General features: G+C 39.4%; 1 protein-coding gene across 1 annotated transcript; it reads right to left on the bottom strand.

The window, feature by feature from the left end:
- Positions 1 to 216: 216 nt before the first annotated feature.
- Positions 217 to 15,174, bottom strand: LOC123886373 (suppressor protein SRP40-like). The gene is made up of 4 exons (XM_045935696.1): positions 14,716 to 15,174; positions 1,272 to 1,395; positions 876 to 944; positions 217 to 356 (listed from the first exon to the last, which is right to left on the bottom strand). The coding sequence occupies exons 1-4, from the start codon at positions 15,172 to 15,174 to the stop codon at positions 217 to 219; spliced, it is 792 nt and encodes a 263-aa protein (XP_045791652.1).
- Positions 15,175 to 19,397: the final 4,223 nt, after the last annotated feature.

Raw genomic sequence — 19,397 nt, 5'->3', positions numbered from 1 at the left:
TAACAAAAGACACAACAACATGTAGCAGAAACAAAGCAAAACAATACTACTCCCCCTTTTTAGCCACAAAATGTGCCAAAACAGGAAAGTACAGTATCCAAAGTGCAGAATAAAACAAAGTACAGACCATGCACTCAGAAGGTGCTGAAATCCAGGGCACAAAAACACCCACAAATCAAAAACAAAGTACAGTAACACACTAAAGAGATAATAAAATCATTCATTAGTACTGCTATCAGAGTCTTCATCCTCATCTGTAGCAGTAGCATATCCTTCATCCTCATCAGCATTGTCTTTATCACCTGTAGCAGCCACATTCGCACTTGCTTTGACAGGTATTTCATCAGCTTCCAATCCTTCAATCATCTTCAAGAACACTTTCTTCCTTTCCTCAAGCTCAGCCTGCTGTTTATCTATTTCCTGACATTGAACCTTTAAACCAGCAATAATCTCCTTTTTGGTCATAACACCAGCTCCAGCAGCAGATGTCCCAACATGATCAGTAACATTGTGATTACCAAAAAGCTTATGATGAAAAGTAAAACCAGATTCCCTCTTCTTAGGTGTGTCAGTCACAATCTTGATGTCTGGATATTGGGCCAAGATAATTCCACATAGCAAAGATGGAAAAGCTATTGGCATCTTCACAGCTGTTGATCTAATATGCTTAATGGTTTGATCAAAAATAAAGGTTCCATAGTCATAGTCAACCTTGGTACCTACAGCATATATAAATCTACCCAGGTTGGTAGCAACATTGGTTGCATGCTTGGTTGGTACCCAATTGGTTGACCCTATCCTATTGAGGATGGCATACTTGACATTTAACTTACTAGTGGGTATCAGCTTCTTCGTGGGCCAGACCTTAACCTTACCAGCAGTTATCTCAGCACTTACAACATCATTGGCAACCTCTAATTCAGCCTTAGGTTCTACAGACCTACCTAGGTAACTATTGATCACAACAGGAGAAAAATTGATACATTTACCTCTGACAAAAACTTTGTGGTAGTCCTTTCTCAGTGGGTTATCACATTCTTCAGGGATGTTCACCAGAAATTCTTTCACAAGCAGCTCATAACAGGGACTGAAGTCACAGACTGTCTTCATCAGACCAGCTTCCTTGATGTAGTCAAAGATGTCTTGACATTTGAGAGCATCTTTGGTCAGTTCCCTTTCAACAGCCAATCTCCTTTGGTAAATGTAGTCCCATCTCAGTGCAAAGGCAGCACGATGGAAGGAGATGTTATCATAGGGGGCTTCTTCAATACCTTGAGGAACCTTCTTTGCAGTAGCCTTCTTAGGATTGGGAGATGAGATGGTAGCAACATCTTCAGCAGCATCATAATCTGAGTCACTGGATGACTCTTTCTTCCTTTTCAGTGTATCCTTTTTCTTGCCAGGAGGGGAGAGAACCTTACTCCAACCTTTGACTGGTCCAACACCTTTTGTTTTCACTCTTGGTGCAGGAGTCTTGCTTGCAGTGGCCACAGCCTTCCCTGTACAGCTTCTCAACCTTTTTGTTATACCACCAGTTGGTTTTACAGCAGTCTTGGTGGTGACATAATCATCAACATCTACTACATCTTTTTCTGTTTCCTTCTCAGCTTCTACAGGCTTGTCAGCTTCAACCTCTTGCTCTTCTGTGGGTATTGGCTGGTTACTTTCTTCAGATTGAGTGTCCCCTTCATTATCAGAAGTACCCTCATCAGCAGTTCTAGTTTCTTCATCTGTGGACTCAGATGTTGTGGCAGTTGTCTCAACATCTTTTTCAGCAGCAGTTTCCTTCACAGGTTCTTCCTCAGCAGTTGCAGTTTCAACTTCTTCATTCACATTCAAGGATGTTTCAACATCCTCCATGACAACTTCTTCAGTAACAACAGGGGTTGATTTTTCAGCCACCATTTCAGCAATTGTTGGTGATTTATTAGCAGTTTCCTTTTCAACCTCTGTAGGAGTGTCTTCCATTTCAGTTTCAACAGGCATAGCATTAAGATCTCTCTTATCAGCATCAGATCCCAAATTTTCTTGATTAGGGTTACCAGCAATTGAAATAAGTGTTTCAACAACTTCAGACACAGATTTAGGGTTCTGAGATTCTACTTCAGTTGTTTTCTCGGATGTGTTAACATTCGATTCAAAAATCAAATCAGACATATTCAGAGGAATCCTAGACTTGTAATCTCTTCTCTTCTTTTTAGAACTTCCTTTACTAGATTTAACAGTAGAAAGAGAGATATCATCACTTACTTTTGGGGTTTCCTTCTTTTCAACAGATTTTCCTTTCCCTTTCTTTTCAGCGACATTTGATTGAGCTTTGGGTTTGGAAACACGAACAGTTGTAGCAGGGACAGCGTCCTTGATGATCTTCGAGGATTCTATTTTTGCCTTTGATCGAGTAGAACGGCTAGACTTTGTAGTTTGTGATGATTCAGACATGTTTAGTTGAAGTTTTCTGAGGTTTGAGAAGATGAATAGATGGAGTTTGATGAGAGAAGTGTGAGAATAGGGTTTACGGACAAAAGCTATATTTTGGGAGAAAAGTAATTGAATGCGTGTGATGACATATTTAAGGGAAGTGTATAATGATTTCCCTAAATTAGCGTGCATTGATTGATGGGAGAGAAAACGGTTTCCTTTTGCACGCCTCAACTGCTGTAACTGCTATGCTTCTTCATGCAGGCAAATTCCCAATTTGCCCCTTAAAAATTCAAACTGATTAGCATCAAGCGCCTTTGTAAAAATGTCAGCTAGCTGTTCACTTGTACCAATGTGCTTGAGTTCCACACAATTGTCTTCAACAAGGTCTCTGATGAAATGATGCCTGATGTCTATGTGTTTGGTTCTTGAGTGTTGAACTGGATTCTTTGATATATTGATTGCACTCAAGTTGTCACAATATAATGTCATGACATCTTGGTCGACATTATATTCTTTCAGCATCTGTTTCATCCACATCAACTGTGAACAACTGCTACCTGCAGCTATGTATTCAGCCTCTGCAGTGGATAGAGACACACAATTCTGCTTCTTGCTGAACCATGAGATCAAGTTGTCACCCAAAAAGAAGCATCCTCCTGAGGTACTCTTCCTATCATCAGCACTTCCAGCCCAATCTGCATCACAATACCCTATCAAAGTAGAATTCTTTGTCTGGGAGTACAGAATCCCATAATCACTGGTGCCCTTTATATACTTCAGAATCCTTTTGACTTGTACAAGATGGCTCATCTTTGGCTTGGCTTGGTATCTTGCACAAACACCCACAGCAAAGGTGATGTCTGGTCTACTAGCTGTAAGATACAAGAGACTGCCAATCATGCTCCTGTATAGGCTTTGGTCAACATCAATGCCATTCTCATCTTTGGTTAGCTTCAGATGTGTAGCAGCTGGAGTTCTCTTGTGTGCTGCAGTGTCCATTCCAAACTTCTTGATCATATTCTTCGCATACTTGCTTTGAGAAACAAATATGGTGTCTTCCATTTGTTTGACTTGCAGACCAAGGAAATATGTCAGCTCACCTACCAAACTCATTTCAAACTCTGATTGCATTTGTTGTACAAAATGCTGCACCATCTTTTCAGACATTCCACCAAATACTATGTCATCAACATATATTTGGGCAATCATCAGCTTTTCTTCTTGTTCTTTAACAAACAAGGTTTTGTCATGGCCTCCTTTTCTGTATCCTTGACTAACAAGAAAATTTGTCAGCCTTTCATACCAGGCCCTTGGAGCCTGTTTCAGTCCATAAAGAGCCTTCTTCAGCTTGTACACATGATCAGGATTAGCAGGATCTACAAAACCTTTTGGCTACTCCACATAAACCTCTTCATGTAGGTACCCATTAAGAAAGGCACTCTTGACATCCATTTGGTACAGCTTAAATTTGAAGATGCATGCTATACCAAGAAGTAGCCTAATAGATTCCAATCTTGCAACTGGCGCAAATGTTTCATCAAAGTCAAGTCCTTCAACCTGAGTGTACCCTTGAGCCACTAACCTTGCCTTGTTTCTTGTTACAACACCATTTTCATCTGACTTGTTCTTGAACACCCATTTTGTGCCTATGACATTAACACCATTGGGTCTAGGAACAAGATCCCACACATCACTTCTTCTAAACTGATTTAATTCATCTTGCATGGCTTCTATCCAAAACTCATCAGTGAGAGCCTCTTTTACATTTTTGGGCTCAACTTTTGAAACAAAACATGAATTAGTAACCACTTCATTTGTCCTTCTTGTAGCAATTCCCTGGTTAGGATTCCCTGGTTCTTCTGTATTCTTATTGAAGGAACTTTACTCACAGGACGAGGTGTAGGAATGGTTGATTCATCATCTGAATCTGATTCTTTTTCTGCTACAGCTTCTTCAGATGTTGGCAAAGTTGTTGCAACATCATCTTCCGTGTCAGATGTTTTAGTAGATGTCAAATCATCTATCACAACATTGATAGATTCTACTATTACCTTGGTTCTTTGGTTGTAAACTCTATAGGCCCTGCTGTTTGTTGAATATCCAAGAAACAATCCTTCTTCACTTTTAGGATCCATTTTTCTTCTGTGCTCTCTATCAGATAGGATATAGTACTTACTTCCAAACACATGAAAGTGTTTGACAGTTGGTTTTCTGCCTTTCCACAGTTCATATAGTGTAGTAGAAGTTCCAGTTCTAAGTGTGACACGATTGTGAATATAACAAGCAGTATGCATAGCCTCAGCCCAGAATTGATATGGAAGATGTTTTGCATGCAACATCACTCTGGCTGACTCTTGTATTGTCCTGTTCTTTCTCTCAACAACACCATTTTGTTGAGGTGTGATTGGAGCTGAGAATTCATGCTTGATTCCTTCAGAGATGCAGAATTCAAGAAAGCTTGCATTCTCAAACTCTTTACCATGATCACTTCGTATCTTAACAATAGCAGAGTTCTTTTCTCTTTGGAGTTGAAGACAAAGTTCTTTGAATGCATCAAAACTTTCAGATTTGTCTTTTAGAAATTCAATCCATGTGAACCTTGAAAAGTCATCTACCATGACAAACGCGTACCTTTTTCCTCCAAGGCTCTCCACTTGCATTGGCCCCATCAGGTCTATGTGCAGTAATTCTAGAACCCTTGTTGTGGTAAGATGTTGCAACTTTGGATGCGACATCTTTGTCTGCTTCCCTATTTGACATTCTCCACATATACTTCCTTCCTCAATTTTGAGTTTTGGAAGACCTCTGATTGCCTCTTTAGCTATTGCCTTCTTCATGCCTTTGAGGTGCAGGTGGCCAAGTTTTTGGTGCCACAACCTTACCTCATCTTCTTTACTAATAAGACATGTTGGTACATCTTCTTCTTTAGGGATCCAGAGATAGCAGTTGTCTCTAGACCTTACTCCTTTCATCAACAGTTCTCCTTGCTCATTTGTAACTAGGCATTCAGCTTTTGTGAAGTTGACTTTCATGCCTTGATCACAAAGTTGGCTTATGCTGATTAGATTTGCTTTAAGCCCTTTTACAAGCAGCACATTATCTAGCTTTGGTAAGCCATGGTTTGCAAGTTTACCAACTCCCTTGATCTCTCCTTTGGCCCCATCTCCAAAGGTCACAAAGCTGGAAGCATATGACTTCAAATCTTCGAGATAGTGTTCAACACCTGTCATGTGTCTAGAACACCCGCTATCAAAGTACCAAGTTTCTTTTGAAGAAGCTCTCAAGGATGTATGAGCTATTAGACCCGTGATCTTCTTCTTTTCTCTCCATTCCATTCTGGTTATAACATTAGGGAAAGCAGGTGCATAGCTTTCTTGATGAACTCTCCTTGGATATCCGTGCAGCCTAAAGCAGAAAGGCCTAATGTGTCCTTTCCTACCACAATGATGGCATGTCCAGTTATAGAACCTGGGCATAGGATGTCCCATCAGATGTTGCGACAATCCTCCTGACACAAACGTGCTGCTGATTGGAGTATGTACAGTAGCATTGTTGAACCTCATCTGCTGCTTTACTCTTTCATGTTCAAAACCAATGGGCTTAGGTTTCCCATAGTTTTGTCTCTGTAACATTTCCTCAAAGGCATCAGTACCTTTGGTCATCATTTTAGCCACTTTTGTGATTTGATCCAAGTCAGCATTTAACTTGGTCACTTCTTCACCTTGTTCAGCAACTTTACACAGGAGGTTAGACTTCTCCATTTCCAACTGTCGAATTTGACTACTCTGATCTTCGACCTTAATGTTGAGATTATTAATGTTCATGAGTAAGTCATTTCTTTCAGCTTGTAGTTTGCCATTGATCTTCTTTTGTTTCTCCAATGCTTTGCAAACTTCTATACTTCTATTATGAAGATCTTTGTAAGTTGCAGCTAGTTCCTCATAAGTTACCTCCTCATCACATGATTCTGAGTCAGATACACATACCCCTGTTAGAGCATTGGCAGATTCTTCCTCCTCTGAATCTGTATCAGACCATGAAACCACAAGACTCTTCTTTTGCCTTTTTAGAAAGGTTGGACATTCAGGTCTGATATGGCCAAAACCTTCACATTCATGGCACCTAACTCCTCTTTCATCTTCATTTGTCTTCTTCTGAAAGCTGGACTGTTTGTTGTTGTTGAATCGACCATTTGGCTTGGCCCTTTGATCTACTTTCTTCATCAACTTGTTGAATTGTCTCCCAAGCATAGCCATGGACTCAGCTAAGCTTTCTTCACTTTCAGATTCAACTTGTAAGTCATCAGCAGTGCTTTTTGAGGCAAAGGCTAGATTCTTATCTTTCTTTTCATTTCTCCTGTTCAAGCCAATTTCATAGGTCTGAAGTGATCCTATGAGTTCATCTAAGTTCAGGCTGGAGAGATCGTGAGCCTCCTCAATGGCTGTCACCTTCATATCAAATCTTTTAGGCAAAGATCTGAGTATTTTTCAAACTAACTCCTCATCTGAGATAGGTTTTCCAAGCGCATCAAATGAGTTTGCGAAATCAAGCACATTCATTTGAAAGTCATGAATGGTTTCTTCCTCCTTCATTCTGAGATTCTTAAAGTTGGTTTTGAGCATCTGGAGCTTAGACAGGTTAACTTTTGATGTTCCTTCATGAGCTTTTCTCAGAATTTCCCAGGCATGCTTAGCAGTAACACATCTCTTTACAAGCCTAAACATATTAGCATCCACACCATTGAAGATTGCATACAAGGCTTTGGAGTTGCCAAGTGCTAGATCATCCTCATCTTTTGTCCATTCATCATGTGGCTTCTTGACATTAGTTTTATTGCCATCTTTGTCAAGAACCATTGGTGGTTCCCATCCACGTAACACAGCCTTCCATGTCCTGTTGTCAATTGATTTTATGAAAGCCTCCATTTTAGATTTCCAATAATCATAGTTCTCAGGACCTGTCAGTAAGGGGGGTTTAGACACTGACCCTCCTTCTTTATCCATTGTACCAGAAAGTACTCTCCCTGGAGCTCACCCAAAATAACAGAACAGGGTGCCTGCTCTGATGCCAATTGAAATTCTGGTATCACTAGAATGATGTTGCCTAAGATGTCACAACAACTACTTTGTGAACTGTGTTGTTTTCTATTGTTGGCGCATCTTATATAACATATAAAAACTGACAGAAAATAAATAAATGGCACAAGTAATTGTTAACCCAGTTCAGCCAACTGCCTACTCTGGGGGATACCAATCCAGGAAGGAAATCCACTAATAGCTCTAGTTACTAAGACCTCCAGCAAACCCTAGGATTTACGCCTTAAACTAAGACCTCCAGCAAACCCTTGGTTTACGCCTTATAACCTCGACACTACTCATGCAACTTCTGCCTAGGAACTCCTAGACATGAGATCCCATCTCACTTCCACTCACACAACACAACCTGTGTTGATTATACAATGTTGGGAAAGATATGGCGACAACTTGCCAAGACAACACTTCACTTTTGCTTAAAAGCTTCAAGTGAATCACACACGGTAAACTCCGTACTTCAAAGCTTAGGAGTAACCTTAAACTAATAAACTTACTTCTTAGCTCGTGTTATAGAATCCACAAGCAAGAATTACAATCAAATAATAAAAGACTCAACAAAGACTCAACAAAGACTCAATATGTGTAACTTATATTTTTCAATGAGATACTTAGTCTTGAGCTTGGTCTTCGTATATATAATGATTAGGCACGCTCCTCTTGTTGGAACAAAATTGATTTAAAAATGTTTGCCCCTAAATCTATAAAGGTTTTGATGATAACAAAGTATTAATTAACAATTGAATGGACTAAAAATTTATTTTAAGTGCGCAGATATAAGCATCATATAAGCTCTGAGTGAAGTTCAGAGGATGTGAATTCAGAAGTTCACAAGCGCTCAGAAGATGTTGGACTTCAGAAGATACAACATTCAGAGGATGAAGACTTCAGAACTTCTTGTCTGTCTACAAGCTTCATCAACCTCTGAAGATCTCTTTGAAAGCTGTAAAGATTCCCTTTGCTAGTCAACTCTTCTACCAATGAAGAAAAGGACCTTTCAAGTCTGATCAGTTCAGCTACCTCTGTTTTGTCTGTCCTCTTTTGAGAACGTGGGTCTTCAGTTTTGTTAGCTGAATAAGGAAAGTCTTCTCTGCAGTAGTCAAAGTACCTGAAACTCTTTCTTAGTTTTGGATACAACCAAATTGCATCAAGACAGGCTGCTTGAAGACAAAAGTTTATCAACTCCAACGGTTCTTTTGCAACGACTCTTTTCTAGTGGTATATATACTAGAAGCTTCAGCTACAACAAATATATTTTTGTCAAGAATTGAACGTGCGCTGAACAAACTCTGAACTCTGTGATATACAAGCTCTGAACCTCGGTTAAGTGTTTTTTGCACTTTAGTCAAATACTCTGTACTATTTGTATTTGCTCTCTTTAGGTTCATCTAAGAGCATTTGTATATTGTTATATACTTTTCTATTACTTGAGGAAACTTAAGCTTGTGTGCTTAAGTGTGAAGTCTTAAGCTTGTGTGCTTAAGTGTGAAGTCTTAAGCTTGTGTGCTTGAGCATTGTTGAGAAGTCTCTTGCTTGTGTGCTTGAGCAGGTGTAATCTTGTGTGATTATAGTGAAATCCCTTGGAAGTGCAAGGGGACTGGACTACTCTCGTTTTGTGAGAGGAACCAGTATAAATTGCTTGTGTGATCTCTCTCTCTCTCTCTCTCTCTCTCTCTCTCTCTTGTTATTATTTGTGTTATTTATCCGCTGCGAACGTAGTTGAGTTAAGAACTTGAAAAAGTTTTAACTTAGCTAAAACACAATTCAACCCCCCCCTTCTTGTGTTTTCACACCTTCAATTGGCATCAGAGCACCTGGTCTGTTACTTTCACTTAACAGTGAGACAGTAAAGATCTTGTGAGAACACTATGTCTGGAGGAGACGATAGTAGTACTAGAACCGGTGAGGCCAGTGGTGCTGGTGGTGGTCCTAGAAATGCTTTTGGTTATGACTACTTAATTAATGAATCACATGAACATAGTGGCAACAGAAAAGCCCCTATATTCAATGGTGATGCTTCATTATTTGAGTGGTGGAAAGAGAGACTGTATAGCAATATTACTGCTATTGATCATGAGTTGTGGGATTTGGTTGAGTTGGGAGTAACTTTTGAAAACTTAAATGAACATGGAAGGTTGTCCATTGAGCATAGAAAGTTACTCACACCAGCTAACTTAAAAACCTACACTAAGCATCATAGAGTAAAGGACATTGTTGTTGGTGCTATTAGACATGAAGATTATGTCAGAATAGAGGACAAGTCTACTGCTAAATCTATCTTTGATTCTATGTGTGCTACCTATGATGGTAATGAAAAGGTTCAAGAGGCTAAAGCTAGTCTTTTGATAAGGCAATATGAACTTTTCACTATGCAACAAGATGAAAACATTGAGACTATGTTTACAAGGTTTCAAATCCTTGTATCTGGTCTTAAAGCTCTTAAGAGAAGTTATTCAACCTATGACCATGTTCAGAAGATTCTGAGAAGTCTTCCTATTGCTTGGAGACCTAAGGTCACTGCAATAGAGGAAGCTCAAAATCTCAAGACTCTGAGTCTTGAAGCTCTGATAAGCAATCTCAGAAGCCATGAGATGGTTCTGGATGCTGACTCAGAAACTAAGAAAAAGTCTAAGTCAGTGGCTTTACAGTCAACTAAGACTACTTCTAAGGCTCTTAAGACTCAGCTTCTTGATATTGAAGAAGAATCTTCTGCTGATGGTCAAGAGGATGAGATGAATGAGGATGAGTTTGCTTTATTCACCAAGTTTCAGCAATGGAACAGATTTAACAAAAGAAATTTCAGAGGTAACAGCTCCAGAAATTTTGTCAGCAAAAAGGATGATCAGAAGAACTGCTTCAACTGTAAGAAGCCAGGACACTTTATTGCTGATTGTCCAGAAATGTCTGCTAAAGACAAAAGCAAAAGATACAGCTCAAAGAAGCAACAATTCAAGAGTAAACTGAGAAAGAGTCTGATGGCTACCTTTGAAGAGCTATCATCTGAGGAAGAAGTTGAGGAAGAAGAAGAGGCAAATCTAGCCCTGATGGCTTCAACTGACTCAGATACAGACTCAGACGATGAATCAGAATCAGATTCTGAAGTAACTGATGAGGTATTTTCTGACTGCTCTAAATCTCAACTTATAACTGCACTTAACAAGGTCATTGAGAAACATCTCAGAGTGTTAAGTAAACAAAAAGTTTTACAAGAAAAGCTTAACACTCTGACTGAACAAGCAGAACATTTTCAAGGTCTATATCAAGAAACTCTGAATAGAGTAAATGACTTTGAAAAGGGTTGTGCTGTTTGCCACAAACCTATTGATGAGCAGGAAATAGGTCTTCAACAGTTTGTGCATCTCAACCTTGGTAAGAGCAAAGCTGCTAATCTTGTTTATAATGTCATGAGACATAGAGGAGAGGGACTTGGCTATGAATATGGTAGAACATATTCAAAGCTAAAGACCTATCCCAAAAAGGTTGGAAAATCTTGGGTTTATTATGTTGTACCTCAGAGTGAAGAAGGAAAGAAATTTGGTACTCTGGAAGATGAGGATAATAATCTGAGAGATTTGGGAAATGACAACTCAGAGGAACCAAGTTCCTCAGGATCTGGGAAGAAAAGCTCAGAAGATAAAAGCTATTCAGAACTTGACAGTATTAGTTCAGATGTTCTGAAAGTTTCAAAATCTGAGGCTTCAACTTCTGGAACCAGAGGAATTCTAGTTCATGAGAAAAGTCAACCTAAAGGCTCAGAAATTCTTAAAAGAAAGTCAAACCTCAAACCTCAGAGGCAACATAGGACTAAGGTTGAAATTCTGGTATCACTAGAATGATGTTGCCTAAGATGTCCCAACAACTACTTTATGATTAATGTTGTTTCTTTTGTTGGTACATCTTATATAACTTATAAAAACTGACAGAAAATAAATAAATGACACAAGTAATTGTTAACCCAGTTCAGCCAACTGCCTACTCTGGGGGATACCAATCCAGGAAGGAAATCCACTAATAGCTCTAGTTACTAAGACCTCCAGCAAACCCTAGGATTTACGCCTTACACTAAGACCTCCAGCAAACCCCTGGTTTACGTCTTATAACCTCGACACTACTCATGCAACTTCTGCCTAGGAACTCCTAGACATGAGATCCCATCTCACTTCCACTCACACAACACAACCTGTGTTGATTATACAATGTTAAGAATGATGTGGCGACATCTTGCCAAGACAACACTTCACTTTTGCTTAAAAGCTTCAAGTGAATCACACACGGTAAACTCCGTACTTCAAAGCTTAGGAGTAACCTTAAAATAACAAACTCACTTCTTAACTTGTGTTATAGAATCCACAAGCAAGAATTACAATCAAATAATAAAAGACTCAACAAAGACTCAATATGTGAACTAATATTTTTTCAATGAGATATCTATTCTTGAGCTTGGTCTTCGTATATATAATGATCTAGCACGCTCCTCTTACTTCACAAATGTTCAGACGCTCCTTGAGAATCATAAAGGATGATCTGATACTTTTTCAATCTTCATTAAGAGTATATCAAGACTTTCCAAAAGTGTTAAAGGACTTTATAGGATAATTGTGATCATACCGTTGTACCATTAAGTCTGTCTTATCCTTATAACTCCTGATCAGATCAAATCTCCATTGAGCGTGCTCTTTAAGTGGATTTCCATAAATAGCAGATGCTCTCATAAATGCGCGAGATTTCCTTGAATAAATATGATGTTGTAACATGTTTTCCAACATCTTGTTAGTATATTTGTTTTAGCAAAATTAAGCCAATTCAAATATCCAACAATCTCCCCCTTTGGCAATTTTTGGCTAAAACAATTTCAGGCCATTACCCTTGAGAGATTAAAAAGCGCAATCCTTCAAATCACCATGGTCACACAAAAGAAGGAATGTTAGAGCATCATTTAAACAAATTTTCACATAGGTGAAAAATATATGCATCAGAGGCAGCAGCAGCGGAGTTATCATCAAATTGCCTCGAGCAAAATAAATCGTGGTATCAGAGCAAAACATATATCATATGTCATATGTCATCAAAGGTGTTGTGACATATGGGAGCACATCTTCTAGCACATGTTCGTCCAATCAGGGCAGCATCCATTCAGTAGCAAACTCCCCCTGACTTCATCAGCTTGCGCATCATCTCAGGGTAAAATTTTTACTCCCCCTGAATACTTGCTTACTGCTACTTAAAAACATGTCATAACAAAAGACACAACAACATGTAGCAGAAACAAACAAAGCAAAGTACTACTCCCCCTTTTTAGCCACAAAATGTGCCAAAACAGGAAAGTTAAGTATCCAAAGTGCAGAATTAAAAATACAGACCATGCACTCAGAAGGTGCTAAAATCCAGGGCACAAAACAACCCACAAAAAACAAATAACAAAGTGCAGTAAAACATTAAACAGATTACAAAATCATTCATCATCACTACTGTCAGAGGCTTCATCCTCATCTGTAGCAGTAGCATAACCTTCATCCTCATCTGCATTGTTTTGTTCACCTGTAGCAGTCACATTTGCACTAGCTTTGACAGGTACCTCATCAGCTTCCAATCCTTCAATCATCTTCAAGAACACATTCTTCCTTTCCTCAAGCTCAGCCTGCTGTTTATCTATTTCCTGACATTGAATCTTTAAACCAGCAATAATCTCCCTTTTGGTCATAACACCAGCTCCAGCAGCAGATGTCCCAACATGATCAGTAACATTGTGATTACCAAAAAGCTTATGATGAAAAGTAAAACCAGATTCCCTTTTCTTGGGAGTGTCAGTCACAGCCTTGATTTCTGGATACTGGGCCAAAATGATTCCACATAATAGTGATGGAAATGCTATTGGCATCTTCACAGCAGTTGATCTAATATGCTTAATGGTTTGATCAAAAATAAAGGTTCCATAGTCATAGTCAAACTTGGTTCCTACAGCATATATAAATCTACCCAGGTTGGTTGCAACATTGGTTGCATGCTTGGTTGGTACCCAATTGGTTGACCCTATCCTATTGAGGATGGCATATTTGACATTCAATTTACTCGTGGGTATCAGCTTCTTTGTAGGCCAGACCTTAACCTTACCACCAGTTATCTCAGCACTCACAACATCATTAGCAACTTCTAATTCAGCCTTAGGTTCTATAGATCTTCCTAAGTAATTATTAATCACAACAGGGGAAAAATTGATACATTTACCTCTGACAAAAACTTTGTGGTAGTCCTTGCTCAGTGGATTATCACATTCTTCAGGGATGTTCACCAGAAATTCTTTCACAAGCAGCTCATAACAGGGACTGAAATCACAAACTGTCTTCATCAGACCAGCTTCCTTGATGTAGTCAAAGATGTCTTGACATTTGAGAGCATCTTTGGTCAGTTCCCTTTCAACAGCCAATCTCCTTTGGTAAATGTAGTCCCATCTCAGTGCAAAGGCAGCACGATGGAAGGAGATGTTATCACAGGGGGCTTCTTCAATACCTTGAGGAGCCTTCTTCACAGTAGCTTTCTTAGGATTGGCAGATGAGATGTTAGCAACATCTTCAGCAGCATCATAATCTGAGTCACTGGATGACTCCTTCTTTCTCTTCAGTGTCTCCTTCTTCTTGCTGGGAGGAGAGAGAACCTTACTCCAACCTTTGACTGGTCCAACACCTTTTGTTTTCACTCTTGGTGCAGGAGTCTTGCTTGCAGTGGCCACAGCCTTCCCTGTACAGCTTCTCAATCTCTTTGTTATACCACCAGTTGATTTTTCAGCAGTCTTGGTGGTGACATAATCATCAACATCAACAACATCTTTTTCTTTCTCAGCTTCTGCAGGCTTGTCAGCTTCAACCTCTTGCTCATCTGTAGGGATGGACTGGTTACTTTCTTCAGATTGAGTGTCCCCTTCATTATCAGAAGTACCCTCATCAGCAGTTCCAGTTTGTTCATCTGTGGACTCAGATGTTGTGGCAGTTGTCTCAACATCCTTTTCAGCAACAGTTTCCTTCACAGGTTCTTCCTCAACAGTTTCAGCATCTTCATTCTCATTCAAGGATGTCTCAACATCTTGCATGACAACCTCTTCAGTAACAACAGGGGTTGATTTTTCAGCCACCATCTCAGCAATTGTTGGTGATTTATCAGCAATATTAGGCTCAACCTCTGTAGGAGTGTCTTCCATCTCAGTATCAACAGGCATGTTATTCAGATCTCTCTTTTCAGCATCAGACCCCAATTTTTCTAGACTAGGGTTATCACCGGTAGACACGATTGTTTCAACAACATCAGACACAGTTTTGGGGTTTACTTCAGTTGCTTTCTCAGATGTGTTAACATTCGAATCAAAAACCAAATCAGACATAGACAGAGCAAACTTAGACTTGTAGTCTCTTCTCTTTCTTTTAGAACTTCCTTTACTAGATTTAGCAATTTTAGCAGTAGAAAGAGAGATATCATCGCCTACCTCAGAAGTTCCCTTCTTCTCAACAGTTTTTCCTTTTCCTTGCTTCTCAGCGTCATTGGATTGAGCTTTGGGTTTGGATGCATGAACAACTGTAACGGGGACCGCGTCCTTGATAATCTTTGAGGGATCGATTTTTGTCTTTGATCGAGTAGACCGTCCGGTTTTAGTGGTTTGTGAAGATTCAGACATGTTTTGATAATTTTTGAAGGTTGAGAAGATGGATAGATGGAGTTTGATGATCAAAGTGAGAGAATAGGGTTTGCAGACAAAGGTTAGAATTTGGAAGAAAAACAATTGAATGCGTGTGATGATGTATTTAAGGGAAGTTTGTAATGATTTCCCTAAATTAGCGTGCATTGAATGATGGGAGAGAAAACGGTTTCCTTTTGCACGCCTCAACTGCTGTAACTGCTATGCTTCTTCATGCAGGCAAATTCCCAATTTGCCCCTTAAAAATTCAAACTGATTAGCATCAAGCGCCTTTGTAAAAATGTCAGCTAGCTGTTCACTTGTGCCAATGTGCTTGAGTTCCACACAATTTTCTTCAACAAGGTCTCTGATGAAATGATGCCTGATGTCTATGTGTTTGGTTCTTGAGTGTTGAACTGGATTCTTTGATATATTGATTGCACTCAAGTTGTCACAATATAATGTCATGACATCTTGGTCGACATTATATTCTTTCAGCATCTGTTTCATCCACATCAACTGTGAACAACTGCTACCTGCAGCTATGTATTCAGCCTCTGCAGTGGATAGAGACACACAATTCTGCTTCTTGCTGAACCATGAGATCAAGTTGTCACCCAAAAAGAAGCATCCTCCTGAAGTGCTCTTTCTATCATCAGCACTTCCAGCCCAATCTGCATCACAATACCCTATCAAAGTTGAGTTCTTGGTCTGGGAATACAGAATCCCATAATTACTGGTGCCCTTTATATACTTCAGAATCCTTTTGACTTGCACAAGATGGCTCATCTTTGGCTTGGCTTGATATCTTGCACAAACACCAACAGCAAAGGTGATGTCTGGTCTACTAGCTGTAAGATACAAGAGACTGCCAATCATGCTCCTGTATAGGCTTTGGTCAACATCAATGCCATTCTCATCTTTGGTTAGCTTCAGATGTGTGGCAGCTGGAGTTCTCTTGTGTGCTGCAGTGTCCATTCCAAACTTCTTGATCATATTCTTCGCATACTTGCTTTGAGAAACAAATATGGTGTCTTCCATTTGTTTGACTTGCAGACCAAGGAAATATGTCAGCTCACCTACCAAACTCATTTCAAACTCTGATTGCATTTGTTGTACAAAATGTTGCACCATCTTGTCAGACATTCCACCAAATACTATGTCATCAACATAAATCTGGGCAATCATCAGCTTCTCTTCTTGTTCTTTGACAAACAAGGTTTTGTCATGGCCTCCTTTTCTGTATCCTTGACTAACAAGAAAATTTGTCAGCCTTTCATACCAAGCCCTTGGAGCTTGTTTCAATCCATAAAGCGCCTTCTTCAGCTTGTACACATGATCAGGATTAGCAGGATCTACAAAACCTTTTGGCTGCTCCACATAAACTTCTTCATGTAAGTACCCATTAAGAAAGGCACTTTTGACATCCATTTGGTACAGCTTAAATTTGAAAATGCATGCTATACCAAGGAGTAGCCTAATAGATTCTAGTCTTGCTACAGGCGCAAATGTTTCATCAAAATCAAGTCCTTCAACCTGAGTGTACCCTTGAGCCACTAATCTTGCCTTGTTTCTTGTTACAACACCATTTTCATCTGACTTGTTCTTGAACACCCATTTTGTGCCTATAACATTAACACCATTGGGTCTAGGAACAAGATCCCACACATTACTTCTTCTAAACTGAGTTAATTCATCTTGCATGGCTTCTATCCAGAACTCATCAGTGAGAGCCTCTTTTACATTTTTAGGCTCAACCTTTGAGACAAAACATGAATTAGTAACCACTTCATTTGTCCTTCTTGTAGCAATTCCCTGGTTAGGATTTCCTATGATGAGATCCTTGGGATGATTCTTCTGTATTCTTATTGAAGGAACTTTACTCACAGGGCGAGGTGTAGGAATGGTTGATTCATCATCTGAATCTGATTCCTTCTCTGCTACAGCTTCTTCAGATGTTGACAAAGTTGTTGCAACATCATCTTCAGTATCAGATGTTTTAGCAGATGTCAAATCATCTATCACAACATTGATAGATTCTACTATTACCTTAGTTCTCTGGTTGTAAACTCTGTAGGCCCTGCTGTTTGTTGAGTATCCAAGAAACAATCCTTCTTCACTTTTAGGATCCATTTTTCTTCTGTGCTCTCTATCAGATAGGATATAGCACTTACTTCCAAACACATGAAAGTGTTTGACAGTTGGTTTTCTGCCTTTCCACAGTTCATATAGTGTAGTAGAAGTTCCAGTTCTGAGTGTGACACGATTGTGAATATAACAAGCAGTATGCATAGCCTCAGCCCAGAATTGATATGGAAGATGTTTTGCATGCAACATCACTCTGGCTGACTCTTGTATTGTCCTGTTTTTCCTCTCAACAACACCATTTTGTTGAGGTGTGATTGGAGCTGAGAATTCATGCTTGATTCCTTCAGAGATGCAGAATTCAAGAAAGCTTGCATTCTCAAACTCTTTACCATGATCACTTCGTATCCTAACAATAGCAGAGTTCTTTTCTCTTTGGAGTTGAAGACAAAGTTCTTTGAATGCATCAAAACTTTCAGATTTGTCTTTTAGAAATTCAATCCATGTGAACCTTGAAAAGTCATCTACCATGACAAACGCGTACCTTTTTCCTCCAAGGCTCTCCACTTGCATTGGCCCCATCAGGTCTATGTGCAGTAACTCTAGAACCCTTGTTGTGTTAAGATGTTGCAACTTTGGATGCGACATCTTTGTCTGCTTCCCTATTTGACATTCTCCACATATACTTCCTTCCTCAATTTTGAGTTTTGGAAGACCTCTGATTGCCTCTTTAGCTATTGCCTTCTTCATGCCTTTGAGATGCAGGTGGCCAAGTTTTTGGTGCCACAATTTTACCTCATCTTCTTTACTAATAAGACATGTTGATACATCTTCTTCTTTAGGAATCCAGAGATAGCAGTTGTCTCTTGACCTTACTCCTTTCATCAACAGCTCTCCTTGCTCGTTTGTAACTAGGCATTCAGCTTTTGTGAAGTTAACTTTCATGCCTTGATCACAAAGTTGGCTGATGCTGATTAGATTAGCTTTAAGCCCTTTTACAAGCAGCACATTATCTAGCTTTGGTAGGCCATAGTTTGCAAGTTTACCAACTCCCTTGATCTCTCCTTTGGCTCCATCTCCAAAGGTAACAAAACTGGTAGCATATGACTTCAAGTCTTCAAGATAGTGTTCAACACCTGTCATGTGTCTAGAACAACCACTATCAAAGTACCATGTTTCTCTTGAAGAAGCTCTCAAGGATGTATGAGCTATTAGACCAGTGATCTTCTTCTTTTCTCTCCATTCCTGTCTTGTTGTAACATTAGGAAAGACAGGAGTGTAGAATTCTTGATGAACTCTCCTTGGATATCCGTGCAGCCTATAGCAGAAAGGCCTAATATGTCCTTTCCTTCCACAATGATGACATGTCCAGTTATAGTATCTGGGCACAGGATGTTCCATAAGATGTTGCGACAATCCTCCTGACACAAACGTGTTGTTGATTGGAGTATGTATAGTGGCATTGTTGAACTTCATCTGTTGCTTTACTCTTTCATGTTCAAAACCAATGGGCTTAGGTTTCCCATAGTTTTGTCTTTGTAACATTTCTTCAAAAGCATCAGTACCTTTGGTCATCATTTTAGCCACTTTTGTGACTTGATCCAAGTCAGCATTTAACTTGGTCACTTCTTCACCTTGTTCAGCAACTTTACACAGGAGGTTAGACTTCTCCATTTCCAACTGTTGAATTTGACTACTCTGATCTTCAACCTTAATGTTGAGATTATTAATGTTCATGAGTAAGTCATTTCTCTCAGCTTGCAGTTTGCCATTGATCTTCTTTTGTTTCTCCAATGCTTTGCAAACTTCTATACTTCTATTGTGAAGATCTTTATAAGTAGCAGCTAGTTCCTCATAAGTTACCTCCTCATCACATGATTCTGAGTCAGATACACAAACTCCTGTTAAAGCATTAACAAATTTGGCAGATTCTTCCTCCTCTGAATCTGTATCAGACCATGAAACCACAAGACTTTTCTTTTGCCTTTTTAGAAAGGTTGGACATTCAGGTCTGATATGGCCAAAACCTTCACATTCATGGCACTTCACTCCTCTTTCATCTTCATTTGTCTTCTTCTGAGAGCTGGACTGTTTGTTGTTGTTGAATCGACCATTTGGCTTGGCCCTTTGATCTACTT

Source organism: Trifolium pratense, linkage group LG5, assembly GCF_020283565.1.
Source record: "Trifolium pratense cultivar HEN17-A07 linkage group LG5, ARS_RC_1.1, whole genome shotgun sequence".
NCBI classification, from domain to species: domain Eukaryota; kingdom Viridiplantae; phylum Streptophyta; class Magnoliopsida; order Fabales; family Fabaceae; genus Trifolium; species Trifolium pratense.
This window is presented reverse-complemented; position numbering and strand designations above follow the sequence as displayed.

Coding starts and splice junctions, on each gene's coding strand:
- LOC123886373 (XM_045935696.1), bottom strand. CDS start 15,174: ATGTCTGAATCTTCACAAACCACTAAAACCGGACGGTCTACTCGATCA. Junction 945..1,271: donor TGCAAAGAAGGTTCCTCAAG/GTATTGAAGAAG, acceptor ATAGTTACCTAG/GTAGGTCTGTAGAACCTAAG. Junction 357..875: donor AAGTGCTGAGATAACTGCTG/GTAAGGTTAAGG, acceptor AGATGATTGAAG/GATTGGAAGCTGATGAAATA.